Source organism: Candoia aspera, chromosome 1 (genome assembly GCF_035149785.1).
Source record: "Candoia aspera isolate rCanAsp1 chromosome 1, rCanAsp1.hap2, whole genome shotgun sequence".
Classification (NCBI taxonomy): domain Eukaryota; kingdom Metazoa; phylum Chordata; class Lepidosauria; order Squamata; family Boidae; genus Candoia; species Candoia aspera.
In genome coordinates this window covers 260,152,095-260,168,698 of record NC_086153.1, presented here as the reverse complement: position 1 = coordinate 260,168,698, position 16,604 = coordinate 260,152,095, and the positions used below count along the sequence as shown (strand labels likewise).

The 16,604-nt window shown below is 39.5% G+C and overlaps 1 protein-coding gene across 4 annotated transcripts in view; it reads left to right on the top strand.

Moving 5' to 3' along the window:
• Window positions 1–16,604, top strand: part of NAV2 (neuron navigator 2) — a 307,499-nt gene that overhangs the window by 164,199 nt on the left and 126,696 nt on the right. For all 4 annotated transcript variants that reach the window (XM_063289573.1, XM_063289572.1, XM_063289571.1 and 1 more), the window contains one exon: window positions 2,524–2,913. In XM_063289573.1, coding sequence (XP_063145643.1) covers window positions 2,524–2,913 — 390 coding nt within the window. The remainder of the gene's footprint in view (window positions 1–2,523; window positions 2,914–16,604) is intronic.

Sequence of the window (16,604 nt, the reverse complement as noted above, 5' to 3'; positions counted from 1 at the left end):
TAAACAAGCGGCTGAACTTCATTTGACCTGTTTGATAAGGCACATAACTTGAATTCCTACCTGGTCTTTGGATAAACAAAGCCTTATAATTCTATTAATGAGGTATGCATGGTCATATTTTTTTAAAAGCAGTGCAAAAGTTTCACTAGTAATATTTCAAATAGAAATCAGAATTGTCTATTGTTACATTATAGAACTTAATGAAATTACCAATTTAGGCAATCAGCAAAATGCTTGGGAAGAAACCACATCAAAGAAGTAATATGATTTAACTGTAGAGTTTTATTTACACAAACACACATATGTCACCCAAGCCCTCCTAGTTTTTAAAAAATACAATAAAAATTCCAAAAGTACAAACAAGCAAATGGAAGACAAAATACAAAAAAGCCATCAGTAATGTAACACAAGGGCCTGACACAACTGAAAAGTCCTTAAGACCCACCTAAAACCTGGAAGCACAAAGCCAAATGGATTTTTCAGTAGAGATATTTCCAAAGATGCCTTCTGCCATAACCACAAAAAAATTAAGAAAAGAAGCTTCAGACTCAGCCTAAAATGAATTCACTATTTGAAAGGCTTCATAACATTTTCAGTTAATTCAGCTCCTAGTTAAGTTATAAGCTCACAGCACGGCAATGTTATTCCTTAAATTTTAACATTGGAATCAGTTGGATTTAATGATCACTATCATGGGATCATTAGGCTCAGAGGCCTACAGAGGTTCTAGTGTTGCAACGGTCAATCTAAAGAAATAATAGGCTGAAATGTATTAGTACAGCATGTCCCTTATAAGAAAAGTGTCCCAGATTTAGCATAGTCAAGGCAAGTGGATCAGAACAGATTTCCACCCATACTGACATGAAAGTCCTACCTGTAACAGGTAGGCAAAATCCCATGGCAGGGATTTTAAATTATGTGTCTCAAATGCCTCAGGGGGGTTGCAAGAAAAATTGAGAGTCTCACTCCCTTGGCTGGACAAGGTGACTTTTGGTTTGTTCAGGCAGAGTGGGAGCAGTCTGTCATTAATCCAGCTATGTGGATTACACACTCAGAGCTGGATTGTTGTCATGACTCATGCTGCTAAGGGTGGCTGCAAGATTTGCAACCCCAACATTTCTTGTTGTGGGGTCTTCACCTCTTTATTACCCACTCACTGGTCATACTAGCCAGTACTTCCACGTTATCCAGGCTGACCTCTCTCATTCTGTTTGCTGCCTTTATATTAATTCCCAGTGGCTTGCTTCTGCCTACCCCAGTGGACAGAAGATGAGGTGAGACTAGCTTCACTTGGGCCTTCCATGTGCTTGGCAGCCATTAGGTTACAAAAGTATGGCTCATTCAGAGACGAGAGACAGAGATAGGAAACAGTGTCCAACCACAGCAAACTTGGCAGGGAATGAAGTGTGCCTTGCAATAAAGAAAATGAGAGAACAAAATTCCTGCTGCATCCAGATGCAGATCTCTGGCCTTTAATGTCTTCGTTTCCTGGTGCTAAGTTGCCACCATCCCCACTCTGTGCATTTCAAAGGGGATATTCCAGTTATTACCCCAAGCTGGCCATTTGGGGAGAATCTAAGCTAGCAGGACAACCTTCTCCACCAGCATGGCCACCACTCCTCTGTGGATAGAACTGCCAAAGCAATGACAGGACAGCATTGGAGGTAGGCCCAGCCTATGATCTGAAATAGTGGTTTGGGATGAGGTGGGATCTTCAGGACAAAAGAAGTTGCAAAAAGGATACCTCCAGTAACAGGAAGAAGAGGTGGCCTCCTCTGGGTGTGCCAGACCAAACTAATAGAGGTAGTCCTTGTTTAGAAACTGTCTCATACAGCAACCATTTGCAGTTATGACAGTTATGAAAAAGTAACCTTGCAACCAGTCCTCGCATTTATGACCTTCGCAGGCCTGTAAAGCAAAGGAAAGCTGAAGTAAGATCATAAGCACAGTTGCGGTTTAGCAGCTGCATTGCTTAATGACCGAGTTGCCAGTCCCCATTGTGGTCACTAAATGAGGACTGCCTGTAAATACTTGTGTGTGACACCTCATTACTCCCCATTCCTTGCATAAAAACAGGAGCCAGCAGAGACCTAACAGAGAGCAGTTTGATAGATTTATTCACTGGAATTCCACAAAGTCATTTATTGTTTTAGGAGATCACAGCACTATAAATTTGTATAACATAGGTATAAAATGCAGTTATTAACAATGAATAGTTATGGTTGAGATCTTCAGCAAAAGGTCTCATCAAGGAAGCGCTATAACATGATTGTACCTAGAGTATACAAGTATTAAATGGACCTCTGCAGGTTGCCTTGACTAAATGTGTTGCCTGCCTTCACCAAAGTTTAATATTCCTCTGCCCCGTAGTTTATCAGTAAGTTCAAAACAAACAAAAAAAACCCTGTCTTGCTTTTCTTTCATTCCAGACATCTATTATTTAAATAAGATATTTCTAACATTTGCCATAAATCCAGTTATTTGTTGAAATGTATTATACCTTGAATCTTTTCTTATTTTAAGCACCTTGGAGACCACCTTTGATACTAATGTCACCACTGAAATAAGCGGGCGCAGCATCCTCAGTTTGACAGGCAGGCCAACACCCTTATCTTGGAGACTTGGGCAGTCCAGTCCCCGTCTTCAGGCAGGTGATGCTCCATCAGTGGGTAATGGATATCCACCAAGAGCCAATGCCAGCCGACTCATCAACACAGAACCAGGGCGTTACATGTATTCAGCACCATTGAGAAGACAGCCAGCATCTCGGGACAATAATGTTTGCCACATGGATATCACAGACAAAGGAGGGGATGAAGTAGATCTTGAAGGAATCAACATGGATGCTACAGGTTATATGAGTGATGGAGATGTCCTTGGGAAAAATATAAGGACTGATGATATTACAAGTGGGTGAGTACAATCAAAACTGTTACCTAAATCGCATTTATTCTCTGATTTTGATTTAGCTCCATCCATCAAACATAGTTAAAATGGTGCAATATATTAAGAATATATTGGACAAATATATGGTAGCTTCTTCTGGTTATTGATGAGATAGTCCAAGTTTTTGGTTCCAAGAGTAAGGATCAGAAAAAGCAGCCGGTGATGATAACAAAATAATAATAGTTTTTTACATAGACTTCTGTTTTGTAGCAAGGTATATACTTGACTAAGCAATATGATAGTGAAACCAGTGCCCAAAGAAGTAATGGGATCCAATTCCCTAGATATTTTCAAGCAGAGGCTAGACATCCATTTTTTGTGGATGCTTTGCTTTGGATTTTTGCACTGACCAAGCAAGTGGGTAGATACATTAGCTTAATTTGCCCTTTCCATTTCTATGAAATGGTTACCTGTTTCAATGAAAATTTTGTTCAGTTGTGAGCCTCTGAATGTAGTTAAATAACAGAAAATGTATTAAGAACTTAGGTACCTGCAACCTTTGCCAAAGATCTGTAAACTGGTTAATTGCACAACGTTATGTTCAGCTGTCTAAATTCTCAAGCTTATGTCTGTTCCTCATGGAGATATGCCATAGCAAATTATTGCACCCCATTCCTGTCTATATCCCCTTTGGATATAGCAGCATGGGCAAACTGCACGTTGATGCTGAATTATAGACTTCTGTAAAGCTCTTAGTACATACCTTTCCTACCATCGCTCTTAGTGCTCCAAGATGGGCTCTACATGAATGAGCATGCAGTCTGATTCAGCCTACTCTACCTGCATACATATAAGTACTTACTGAGTTTTACAAGGGGCTGCAACTCAGTGGTAGAATGTAGTTTCATATGGGGAATGTCCCAGGTTGAATCACTACTCAGTTCCTCAGTTAGCCCATGCCTCCTCTGCACCAATGTGCCTACATACTGGGCTTGCGCTTCTGATGGAGGGGAGAGCTTACATTATTCCAGTTAAACATTTTCCTTGTTCTGCAGCTGATGTTGGTCTGCAATTCACTTGCTTGCTGGATTCTTGCAGGAGACATGTTGGAGAGAGTTTTGAATAAAACTGCAAAAGCTGGAGGTGGCACAGGCCTCTCCACTCATCATGCTGACAGGCAGTTCTCACTTAACAGCCATTCGTTCAGTGACCAAAGTTATGGCAGTGCTGAATGAATGGTAGTTATGGCTGGTCTTCAAACTTACGGTGGTTGCGGTGCCCCCGTGGTCATGTGATCAAAATTCAGGTGCTTGGCAGCCCACACACATTTACAACTTCCCCCCATCTGCCTGTCTCCCCCCATCTCTTCCCTTTTGGCCACCCTGCACTCCTCAGCCCCCACTGATGTGCACTCCTCAGCCCCTGCCACCTCTTCCATCCCTGCCACCCTGTGCCCTGCTTCCCCTGCTGCCCTGCTGCCCACACTCTGCTGCCCCTGCTGCCCCCAGCTTCCCTTTACCACCTTCTTGCTCCCGTTGCTGCTGAGGCATACCTGGCCTGGCCCTTCTCAAGGCAGTTGTTGGCTGCATAAGGCCTTCTTGCGGCCAGCCGCTGCCTCGCAGAGGGCCAGGCCAGGTGCTTCTTGTCAGCGGCAGGAGGAAGAAGGCGGCAAAGGTCGGCTGGGGGCAGCAGGGGAGGCAGAGCGCAGGACTTTGGATCAAAAGAATAGCTTTGTTTGTTGGAAGAGCTAGGGTCCAAGTTTCAGCAGAAATTTCAGCTCACAAATAAAGCTATTCACATGAGGAATATGAAATATAACAAAGAATTACTTTGTCTATAGTCTAATATCTGGATATGCTAAAAAAAAGTATTCATGTATTTTGTTTCTTACAATCTATGTAATCCAGGGTGTATTTAGAGGTGTATCCTCTAGTGGGAGGAGATGGCCGGTGACAAATTTGATAGATAGATAGATAGATAGATAGATAGATAGATAGATAGATAGATAGATAGATAGATAGACAGACAGACAGACAGACAGACAGACAGACAGACAGACAGACAGACAGACAAATTGGCTTTCCAAATTGTGTGTATGTATTAAACATGTTCCATTAGAAATATTAGGGATATCAAGAAGCATGCATGGGAATAGGACAAATTAATGGCTTGTTTGAACAGAGATAAGCTGAAGAAAACTGAATCCTGAGAGATGTGATATGAACTGCCAAAAATGCTAAAGTCCCATTAAAGATGGACCATTTTAAGACTTTTTGGTTTTTTTCAGAAGTACAGATATGTTCTCTCTCCCATTCTATTGTTTTCTATACTGTAACATTTGCTAGTAAAGTTGTCACATGTGCATCAGTTTTGGACAAGATAGTATAATGGAACCTTGTAAGACACTGTCAGAATAGGAATGGATGAGTTGATTTTTTTTAATTGTTGGTTATCTTTTATATATCAGGATAACCTATGGTCTTGTCATTCTTTTTTCTAATTTTATAGCAATTCTTACTTGTTTGTAGCTCCATCTAGTGGTGAGCAATTTCCTTAGTAAACCTTCATCTTGAGTTGAACCCTAAATTTTCTTCCATTTATTTAACTGTTATTGTAGGGCAGAATGGGAATCTGTGTCTTTGAGTTTCATATAAAAATTGAAATAATCAGGAAGAGAAGGTTGCTGCTGACATTTACAAATGGCTGTATTGTCCTCAGGACATACTTATAAACAATATTTATAACTAAGTCTATTCTTTAATGACTGAATTCCAGCTAGTACTCTTCAACATTTATTTAGTAGGAATTATAAGCACTGTGCTAGATAGAAGTAAAATGCAACACCTGACATATCTGAATGACCCTGCTAGATCAGACTGATGCCCATCTTAGTCCAGCATTTTGTTTCTCACTGTGGCCAACCACAGTTAGTTTTTGGTGTGCTCACAAGTATAAAATGGAGACATACCCCTTTCATTCTCCTGTTCTTCTGCACCCAGTATTTGGAGGCACGTTGTACCTAACTTATAAGTAACATTGAACCTTCAAGTCTTAATAGGCCTGGACAGACCTAACCTCCATGAAAAAATGAAAAGACGCCTTGCTTTTCCAGGCAAAGCGAATAAAGTATACATTGGCACATTGAGCTTATAGATGTTAGAGTATAAAATCTTAATGGCCATAGTGATTGTTACTTGTAGGTTTTGGAGTCCAACAACATATTGAGGGCCACAAAAGACGTAATTGCTGTAAAGCATCCATTTGCCATTATAGGTAACAATATTACTTTCGACATGAGGGTGGCTTATATGCCATATTGCATATTATTTTATTGGGGGGGATTGTGAGTGAGATAGATGGAAATCCTATTCTCGGCACAATAGAAGGTACAGCTTTCATCAGTTACACCACGTGTATATATAGGGGATTGAGGGATTAAGTATTAGCCTATAAATTTCTCAGAAATTTCCCAGGGATCAAGCCAAAGGATTTTATCTCAGCTCTGGAACTTTCTGGGAGTTGAAGTCCACACAACTGGCTGGCTAAGAAAACTGGTCTAGGAAATATAACACTCATTGCTATTCATTCTCTCTTTTTCTGGCTGGATTTATAATTTACCTTAGAAAGTTGCAGGTTCTTTATTATTGGCAAGTCTTTTCTGACTGTCAGATTAATTCCTGAATGTGAGGTTGTTGGAGTTTGAGGATAAGCAAATGTCATAGTTTGCTTAGAAACAATGGAATATAAGTGTTGTAGTAGAACAGAAAAACTAAATTCTGCAATGTTGATTTTGGATTGTATAACTAGAGTATGGGCTAATGTTAATGTTTGCCCAAAGGAAGCCAGCATTCCACTACTGCCATTATAAAGACAGCATTGGCTGAGTTTTCAAAATGTAATGTGGGACATAAACTGTTTTGCCTCTAGGGAAAGGGAGTTAACGCACTAAACAATGCAATCACCTAATCACACTGGACTGGTGTCTACACAGTACAAACAGATGTTTTTGTAACATCACTTTTATGATTCATGCCTTCCAGATGTGCATAATTTAGAACAAGAGAAAATGAGGAAGCCATATTTCTTACTGTAGTGGAATTAATTTGGGCAGCAGTCACCTTTTCAATTAAATGTACTTAAGGAAACAATCCTAGGTGTGGGTAGAGCTGTGTTATACTTTTTTTTTTTTTTGCAGCAAATGCATTTGCAAAATATCTAGACCAGGGTTTCTCAACCAGGGTTCCGTGGAACCCTAGGGTTCCGCAAGAGGTCACTAGGGGTTCCCTGAGAGATCACAATTTATTTTTAAAAATATTTCAAATTAGGGCACTTTCACATTAAAGAAGTAAGTTTCATCCTTTACTTTTAGTTTAAGAACACTATTAATGCATACATAAAGGCCTACACATGAAACAAATATAGTAATTTTGTAACTTCTGGCCTGTATTTGAGCCTGAACATGTAAGGGTTCCCCAAGGCCTGAAAAATATGTCAAGGGTTCCTCCAGGGTCAAAAGGTTGAGAAGGGCTGATCCAACATGTCATGTTTGAAGAGAAGAAATAACCCCTCCTGGAAAGCTGCACAGTGTTCTTTTATCTAGAAATATATCTACCAAAAAGACAGTGGTAGCAGCCTTGCACCGTTTGGGGTACAAAGGGCTCTCGGCCTTGTTTTTGTTTGTGTAGTCTTCAGTAGTTCCCAACCTTACATTATCAATGTTCAGCAGTGCAGTTATACTTTTCAACATAAGGAAAAGCAAATTACCTGACCCTCGCATTTTTTAAAAGTAGGGAAAAAAGCAGGTATGAAAAAGCAGGGACACAACTGATAACATGATACAGAATTAGGTGGACCTTGTTTAGATGCAGAACAAGCTTTATCTACTCAGCAGTAATTCCCCAGACACATCCCAACTGTTTGTCTCCATTTGGTTCCAAATCTACTGTATGCCTTCTGGGCATGATTCATAATGTACACGGTTAAAGAACATCTGTACCACAACCTGTAGAGATCTCATTGTTCAAAAAAGAGCATTAATGTGACAAGTACTACATTACTTAAAGAAAGAAAAGCGGTAACAACCTCCATCTACTAATGTACAGTAGTCCTTGCTTAACAACCACAGTTGGGACCAGAATTTCAGTTGCTAAGCAAAGCGGTCATTAAGCAAATCCAACCCGATTTTACGACCTTTTTTGTGGCAGTTGTTAAGCAAATCACTGTGGTCATTAAGTGAACCACATGGTTGTTAAGCGAATCACATGGTTCTCCTTTGATTTTGCTTGCTGGAAGCCAGCTGGGAAGGTCAAAAAAGGCAATCATGTGACCGCAGGATGTTGCGATGGTTGGAAATGCAAACCTGTTGCCAAGCACCCAAATTGTGATCACGTGACTGTGGGGATGCCGTGACAGTGTGAGGACTGGTAGCAAGTCAGTTTTTTCAGCACTGTCATATGTCTGAACCATCACTAAACGAATGGTTGTTAAGCAAGGACTACCTGTAACTTATATACCTTGTCTGACCTCCAACTCATTCTCTAAGCTGGGAAAATGTGTGGTTATCATTTGTTAGAAATCTTGTGAGAAAAGTGGATGAAGCAAGAACCATGATAAATCAAAAGGATAGAAGAAGCTACACCCTAGCCTAGGAGAATTTGCAGAAGCATTTTGCATTACTTTAAAGTGAAGAACAAAAAAATTGCCCCAGCTTTTTTCAGGCTAATTAAATTGATTTTTGAATGTGGTATTTACCACTTCGACATGGGCACTTAAAAAGTGAGGGGAAGTGCTGTTATGAAAACTGCTCAGGATAGGCAGCAGCAGAGCAACTCGTTGCTGTGTCTTGGTGTTAAGTATATAATTTGTTTTCACTATGAAACCTTTGTTTAACTGGCTTGTGTTCCACTGTCATTTTCTGAATGGTAAGTCTCTTACATTTTTACTGGCAATTAGATAGAAAAGAGAATCAAAATATTTGTTACAGCCACAACAAATCCAGTGGCCAAGACAAACTGTTATACCTCCCCCATCTATGTTGGGTCATGGGAAATGTTGTAGAAACTTCACTTCCAGGTCTATCCAAGCAAAGTTCTGGCAGACAGCCGTGTAGGGTATCTTGAGGTTAGAAATAATTATTTTTTTCTTGGCTTGTCACTATCTGAATATATCTATGACCTTGTATGTCTCTGAAAGATGTAAGAAGCTTAGGTGCTTGTCCTGAAATCAATTAACTCACCCTGGAGAGTTTTCTTATCATGGATACTGAAGACCAACATAATCAGTCATCCTACATAGCAATTATAAAGATGTTTACAATCTTCTCTTTGGGACTGAGACAAATTCAGCCATCACAATTAATTGCATGTGAACGTAGATTAGAATGCATACACACAACATGATCTCCCCCCTAGATGTTCAAGGTGTTGGCAGAGAATGGTGTTTCCCTTCTGGTTCCTTACTGCATTTCATCAGTACAGTACAAGGAAGGTTTACCTTTCTTGGTAACCCATGCGGTAGCTGCAGAAAAACATGGAGCGTGAGATGGCTCACTCTTCATTTTACACTTCCTTTCCACTTATAGTTAATTGTGAGGCTATTCATCCTGACACTGAGGCTAGTCCTTCAGTGCAAACCTACGTATAACCATGGGTTGAACTGCCTGTAAAATATAAGGGTGGTTTCCATATCTAAATGATATCAAATGCCCATAGTCGATGGACAGGTTTATAGTTTTAAACTCCACCTGGATCCTAGAATCCAATCTGCAGTGCCTAATTTTAACCCCCAAACTTCAATACTAAAAACGTCGATGTTGGATACTGCAGTTTTCCTTTTGAAATTTCTCTTAAATCATGATCAAAGTAGGGGTATTCATTCATTTGTAATCTGCTTTTCATAATCTCCCAGCAGGTGGCAGCATCTCACTGATTTTGTCTGTGCTCGAAAACTGAGGCGGATCAGGCCTAGTTAGCACTTTGATGCGGGGTTGCCCGGGGAATATCAGGACTATAGGCTTGACTAGGAAGTCAAAAACATCCCAGAAGAAAACCACCAATATAAAGCCAAGAAAGCTGTGCTTTGTCCATGTAGTCACCAAGTACTGATCACAACTTGAAAGCATATTACCTTTCCTTTTTTCATAGTGAAGAGCATATTTAAAAAGGTCTGCGAGGGTTCATGCCCCTATATCGTCCTGATGCCCTTCTCATTGATTCTCAGAGCTACCAAAACTGGGCTGAAAAGCTTGTCCAAGCCCATTCTGGTTACATCAATGGATCAGCACCAACCCATCCTACAGCCTTTAGAAGCTGAAAAAGTCAAGGGTAAATACACAATCAGCTCAGCTGCAGATCGTGTGCCTTCTTGGCTTAGTCATTATATTGCCTTGTAGATCCGAGGCCCTTGTTAATGTCTTAGATATATGAAATTAGGTTCTTTAATTAAAGCAAAAGTAATCTAATTAATTTAATTAAAATCAATTTAATTAACTTTAACTTTAAATCTAATCAATCAATTAAATTTAATTAATTAAAAGCAATTAAAATTAATTAAAGCAAAATTAGGTTCTTTAATCAAAGTGTTTCAAAACAAAATGTTAAGTATGTGCAGTCACAGCCCAACCAAAAGAAAAACAATAATGGGATGGTCAATCAGTTATGTTATACATCATGGGGAAAAAGCTGGCAAATTGTGAGAAAAGAAGAATGAGGGAAAGTATCATGGAGTGAATGTATTCTTTCCAACATTTGAGTTCCTTTTGGATACCTACATAATGGGTTTGTTTTCCTCCTCCACAAAGGCTTATCTTCCAAGATGAATCATTTTTTCATGGAACAAATTAAAATTATGAGTCCCCCAATTCACCAATCTTGAGACAGGGCAAGTGTATCCATTCCTCTTAGATTATGGAGAATGCACCTATACAGGTAGTCCTTGAGTTATGAAGGCTATTGGGACTGGGATTGCCATCACTAAGCAATGCAGTTGGAAAGTGGGATGTCACATGACTGCATTGCTTAGCCATGGCAAGCCTGGCAGTCCTGGCTGCCATTGTAACCACAGGACCTCACAGATTGTTAAGCAGGAAAAGTTGGGAGTCCCAAGCAAGGAGTGCCAGGGGTGTGTGGGTGCTATGGGGAGGTGGGGTGGGCTGCAGACAGGCACTAGGGAGTGTGTGCTGGCTGGTGGGGACCGCAGGCGGCCACTAGGGAGCACTCCAGGTGGAGGATGGTGCGGGCAGGCATGTGCTATGAAGTGCAGTCAGGCAAGGGGGGTGCTACAGAGTTCGAGATTGCTGGGAACTCATACTTCGTAGCAGGGCTCCTCGGGAGAAAAAGCAGCAGGAGCAGCTTACTGGAGCGACTTGCAACCTTCCCTGCCAGCTTCCCCATTGACTGTGCTTGTGGGAAGCCGGCAGGGAAAGTTGCAAATAGCAATCATGTGACTGTGGCCCACTGCAATGTTGTAATTGCGAGCCGGGTACCCTAGCGCCCAGCTTGCAATCAATGGCTGCAACTTCACGGACCAGTCACAAGTCCCTCTCATTCAGCACCATCGTAATTTTGAATGGTCACTGAACGAGTGGTTGTAATTCAAGGACTACCTGTAGTTCTTTGCCTCAACACCTAAACTCTAGCAAGCAGTTGATTGCCTCTTACATTTAGTGTTCTAATATTTGCAGAAAAGCTTTGTAAAGGTCTAGTTGTTTCTCTTGGAGATCAAGAATGCTTCTTTGGACTGTGTTTTCTAAACAGTTTTTTGTCTGAAGATATGTTTTAAAGCATTGTCCTTAAAAATGGAAGGATAAAGAGAAAATCCAAGCACCGTTCAGATGACTTTTGATTTCTTAAACAATATGGATAGTATTTTTGTTAAGATTATCAGAGTTTTTGTCTATTTGGGGAGAACAACAAACCCGTTCTCTTTTTTCCCTGCTCAACTGATAAAAGTGTTTGATTTTTTTCCCAATTAATTTTGTCATTGATTGGCTCTCAGATGGTATATTGCTTCATATTATTCCTTGGGTGGGGAGAAGTAACTAAAATTGAAATTTTTAAAGGTTCACTTTCTTAATTCAGTCTCAAATGTGATGCCATTTAGTAGGCTGCTTCCTGCTGTTTTCACTTACCTGTCAATTTAATTTTCAGAAAAATGCTACTGACTTGGCTCGACTGTTTAACATAGTTTAAATTGTGTTTAAGGTTTGTTTTGTCTTTTGATGAACTTGGGAATTCTGGTTTAGGGAGTTGCAGGTGCATATTTGTGGATGGCCTTGTACCTGTTATATTTTTCCCATTCATTTTTAGGTGCATGATGTTCTCTTCTGTTGGAAATCTACAGGATGAGTCCTGTCAATGGGCAAATGTTACTGAGCTTAGTCATAAGTTAAAGGCTGAATAAGTTAGGCAATAAGCCAACAGCAAGGCTAGTGGAACAAGATAGAGCATGGATTTCCTTGAGTGTTGTGTAACATGACAAGATACTCATGTGTATTTAATGCCTCCATTGATGAGTGCTGTGTGTAAATTTTGTCTGGAAACTATCAGTTCTACATTTTTTATGATTGAGAGTTCCTATAATTCTTCTTCACTTGGGGTGAAAATTTGTGCATCAATCTCTATGCATTTGGTCATCATTATATAAAATTGGAACAAGTTACTTGGGGTTTTAAAAAGAGAAGAGGTATCAATAATATTATTGATTATATTTCAAGTACATACCATGATTACACTCTACTTAATTCTTGCATAATACTGTCTTACTGTTATTAATAATTATTACATATATTTTAAAAATAATCTTGTGCATTCCTAGGAATTTTGGATTGAAACTCCCATCATCATCCCAAGACATTCTGGCCTAAAGGAAAGGCTACTGGAGAATTTTCTAAGTCAAAAGACAAGCTCATATCCTCACTAACTAGGTTCAGTTAATTCCTGGTGGGCAATATTTTCATGACTGAGAGCCACAATAATATGAGGGGGGGGAGTTGAGGGTCACAATAGGTAGAGTTATAATATAGATGGGTGGGTCCATTGTGAGTGGTATTTTCCCCCCAGATTTGGCAGTTTACAGAAGCTTTCAATTTCTGTAGCACTAGTTCCACAATTATAATAAATAATTCCTAATCCTCCTCATAAGCAATAGTTATGTATGTACTACCACATTTTCCAACATGGTACCTCCAAATGTCTTCATAGACTTCCTATATCAGGACAGCAGCTACTCTAGTCCAACAATTTTTACTTATGCTGGGACTGTAATATCCAGCGCAGACAGAACTTTGTCAGCTGGAAATGCTGAGGGCTGTAGTACTTGAAAATAACTGGAGTATGTATTGAGGAAGACATTAGCATAGTTTTTGGAATATCAGGATGTATGTCTATGGGTGGGGACTCTTCTGTAATGAAAAAATGGGATAACGTATGGAAAAGAAATGTATTGGACTTTTGCCTTGTATATAAAATATTTTGTCTACAAGATCTATCCATTGCTTATTAGATTTGTCCACTAGAGGGAAATGTGGTCAAGAGCTCCTAGGTCAGTGGAATTTGGTGGAATGCATACCTTATTAGATTCAGCATTTCCATTTTGATTTTTTGTGGAATAAAACTAGTGTTTCTTTAATCTGTTTCTTTCTTGAGGAAGGAAAGCCAGGCTGCTTATTTCCTTTTTATCATACCTAAGATTTCAACTGCTTTAGCCTTGAATATGTGATAAAACCCTTCCTTCCATCTACCCAGGGTCACTGCAAGTTTATTTGCCCCCAGCCATTCAAGAGATGGATGGGTGGAAATAGTTTCGGTTCTCTTCATTTCACATTTTAAACAATCTGCAAGATAGTGGGTGTGAAAATATAACACTGGCTCTGGACAGATTTCAGGGTTGTTTCTCCCTAATCTTCCCATGTGCATCTTTTAAAAGGGGAGAGGAACATATTCATTAACCAGCTTTAAAACTATAAACGTAAACATTCTTTTCCTCCCCAACTATCCCTGATTCAGTCTTAACTGCACTGGTTGCTCTGCCAGGTTTGCTATGCTTTAGTTTGCTTTCTATTAGATATTAAGTAGAAGCCACAAGTTGACATAGCATACTTACGGATAATGTGCAGTAATAAATACCACATGGATTTAGGGTATGTGGGTTTTGTAGCTCATCTTATTTACTTGTAAGTTTGATTAAGTTTGAGCTTGCATCTAAGCTATATGTACATGCAAGCTGTTAGCTCTAACTGCTTATTCAATATAGAAATTGTTCTTGCTTTAGACTAAGTTATTGTACTGGCCTCTATCACATGATAGCACTCAGTAAAAGCTTTAGAGAAGTCTCACTTCAATATTTAGACTACGTTCATACATTATGCTAAGCCACACACTGCATCATGGCTTGTTGAATAAACTATAATGTATAAGTTCACACAACCTTTGGTTCTACGGTCCGTAATGATTGTGTTGATCAAACATGCCAAACTATAAAAAGCAAGCCACATTTTCAATTTGCAGTTTGTGCATCCAGCCTATATTTCTTAATTACATATCAGTTTTACTCTTAAGCTAGCTATCTCTATATTATGTACGCATTAATGTATACTTAATGCATTGGTAAAAGCTAGCTCCAAATGCTGTGGTTTTCAACATTCAGCTTCTATTAGAAACATGGTTAGACTGAGTACCAAAATAAGATCATCTTGGGTTCATACACAGAATTCTTGTGATAAATGAACTGTGGAAGCATAATTACATCTATATCACCTTGTTGATTTCCCAGTACTGTTTCTGACCAGTGAGATAACCCTGATCACTAATTAACCCTGAGTTATCTTACACAGAGCAGCAAGGGAGCCATTTCCCCATTTTGAGAGGCTGTGTGTCTAAGGCAGGGTTTCTCAACCTGGGCCACTTTAAGATGTGTGGATTTCAACTCCCACAATTCCCCAGCCAGCAAAGCTCTGACCTCTGGGAGTTGCAGTTCACACATCTTAAAGTGGCCCACGTTGAGAAACCCTAGGCTAAAGGATGTGTGTACTCCAGTCATGTGAGAGTCTAACCTCATAACTGGAACAGAAACCAATTAAGTAGAATTGATCTTGCCAATGAAACTTAATTAAGTGATTCAGAGTGAGTGCCCATCATACCTGTTGATGACTCCTTAAATCAAGTGCATATTTTCAACTGAAAATTGTGGCTTCTTTAAGGTGTTGCTAACAGGTAGGCTGTGCGACCTCCAAATCATTCTTCCCCTCTCAAATCCAGATTGCTGCTGAGCTCTGTGGTTAATATTCACGCTTGCTCTCTCTCGTCATACTGGAAGGCAAGCAGTCCTATGTAACTTAGGATGCTTGTAAAGTGGACATGTGGAATGCCTCAGGAATGTTTTCCAAGAGCTGGCTTGAAATGGGACTGCCCCACCGAAAATGTAAGGAACTTTTAGAGCCCTTACCTCCATCAGAATGTTCGGTGACCCATTTTTGCTCATTCCTTTCTTCACAGGCTTCTCCTTTCCAAAAGAGTGTCTGCTTCTGAGATGGATGTGCTAAAAAATATATTGTGTCATTAAACATATTTAATATAACTATATGTTGTTTTTTTCATGCTTTGATTGTACTGAACACTGTAATTAAATGGGAAGTTGATGTTTGGGATATTTTGAGTTCATACATATCTTTTTAAAAAGTCACTTGGGTTAATTGAGTATTTTGGCTGCATGACAGCAAAACACAACATAAGAGCTTATGACTGAGCTACACCCTGACTTGATTTCACTCATCTGTTCAAGTTTGTGCAGACTGAAACTTGAATTGACCCCAGCTAACTGGTTATTCATTTCTTTGTTTTCTCTTGAAAGGCAGGGCTTGTGGGCAGACTTTGCATTCCAGTCTTTGACCAGAAAGATCAAGTTGACAAGAGATGGTGGTCAGTTAAAGTTGACGGGTGGACAGAATGGGGAATAAAAAGCATGGTTTGGCACTAGCATTAATCTAGGAGAAAGAAAAACTAGAAAAACAAATCTGTAGTGAACTAATGTTTCACTAGAAAAATTATGGATCTTTGTTCTTATTTCTTAACCTGTGTTTTAATACAGTAATTCTTAAACGCTGATGCTTTAAGAGCCAGTATGTATTTTTGATGTAAAGTTCCCACATATTTTCCAAATTAAAATTCAGTTGTTTTGCATTCCAGTTGTGAAACCAGATGAGTTCACACATAAGTAACTAAAAGCTATGACCTAAAAGAACTCTATCAAAGACTACTTTAACGCTATTAAACATATATGTTAGATTATGGTCTATTTAGCCTACTGTTTTCTCACCATTTGTGTAATATATACTTGGCCACTATGATTTGTGCCATCAGAGCAAGCACATTACAAGCTACCATGATTATCAAATCATACTGGCCATACTAAGTCACTGCCTTAGTAGAGTGCTGCTTCATGTAGATGATGCTTCCATGCAAGTGCTGTTCAACTCCAAGCATGGCAACAATGCCAGAGACACCCCAAATGTTGGCACAAACTTGTCAACTGGCTGTTAAAAGACAATATTTAAAACAAAAAACAAAACAAAACAGGTCAGGGTGACAGGCATTTGTCCATACAGTCACTCAGAGTCAAACCCAATGCAATATAATAATATTCTGATTTAAGATTGCATGGTCCGTGGTTAGACAGTTAAGGGAGACAAGGTGCTTAAGTTTCTCTTTGAAGAAATATATAGG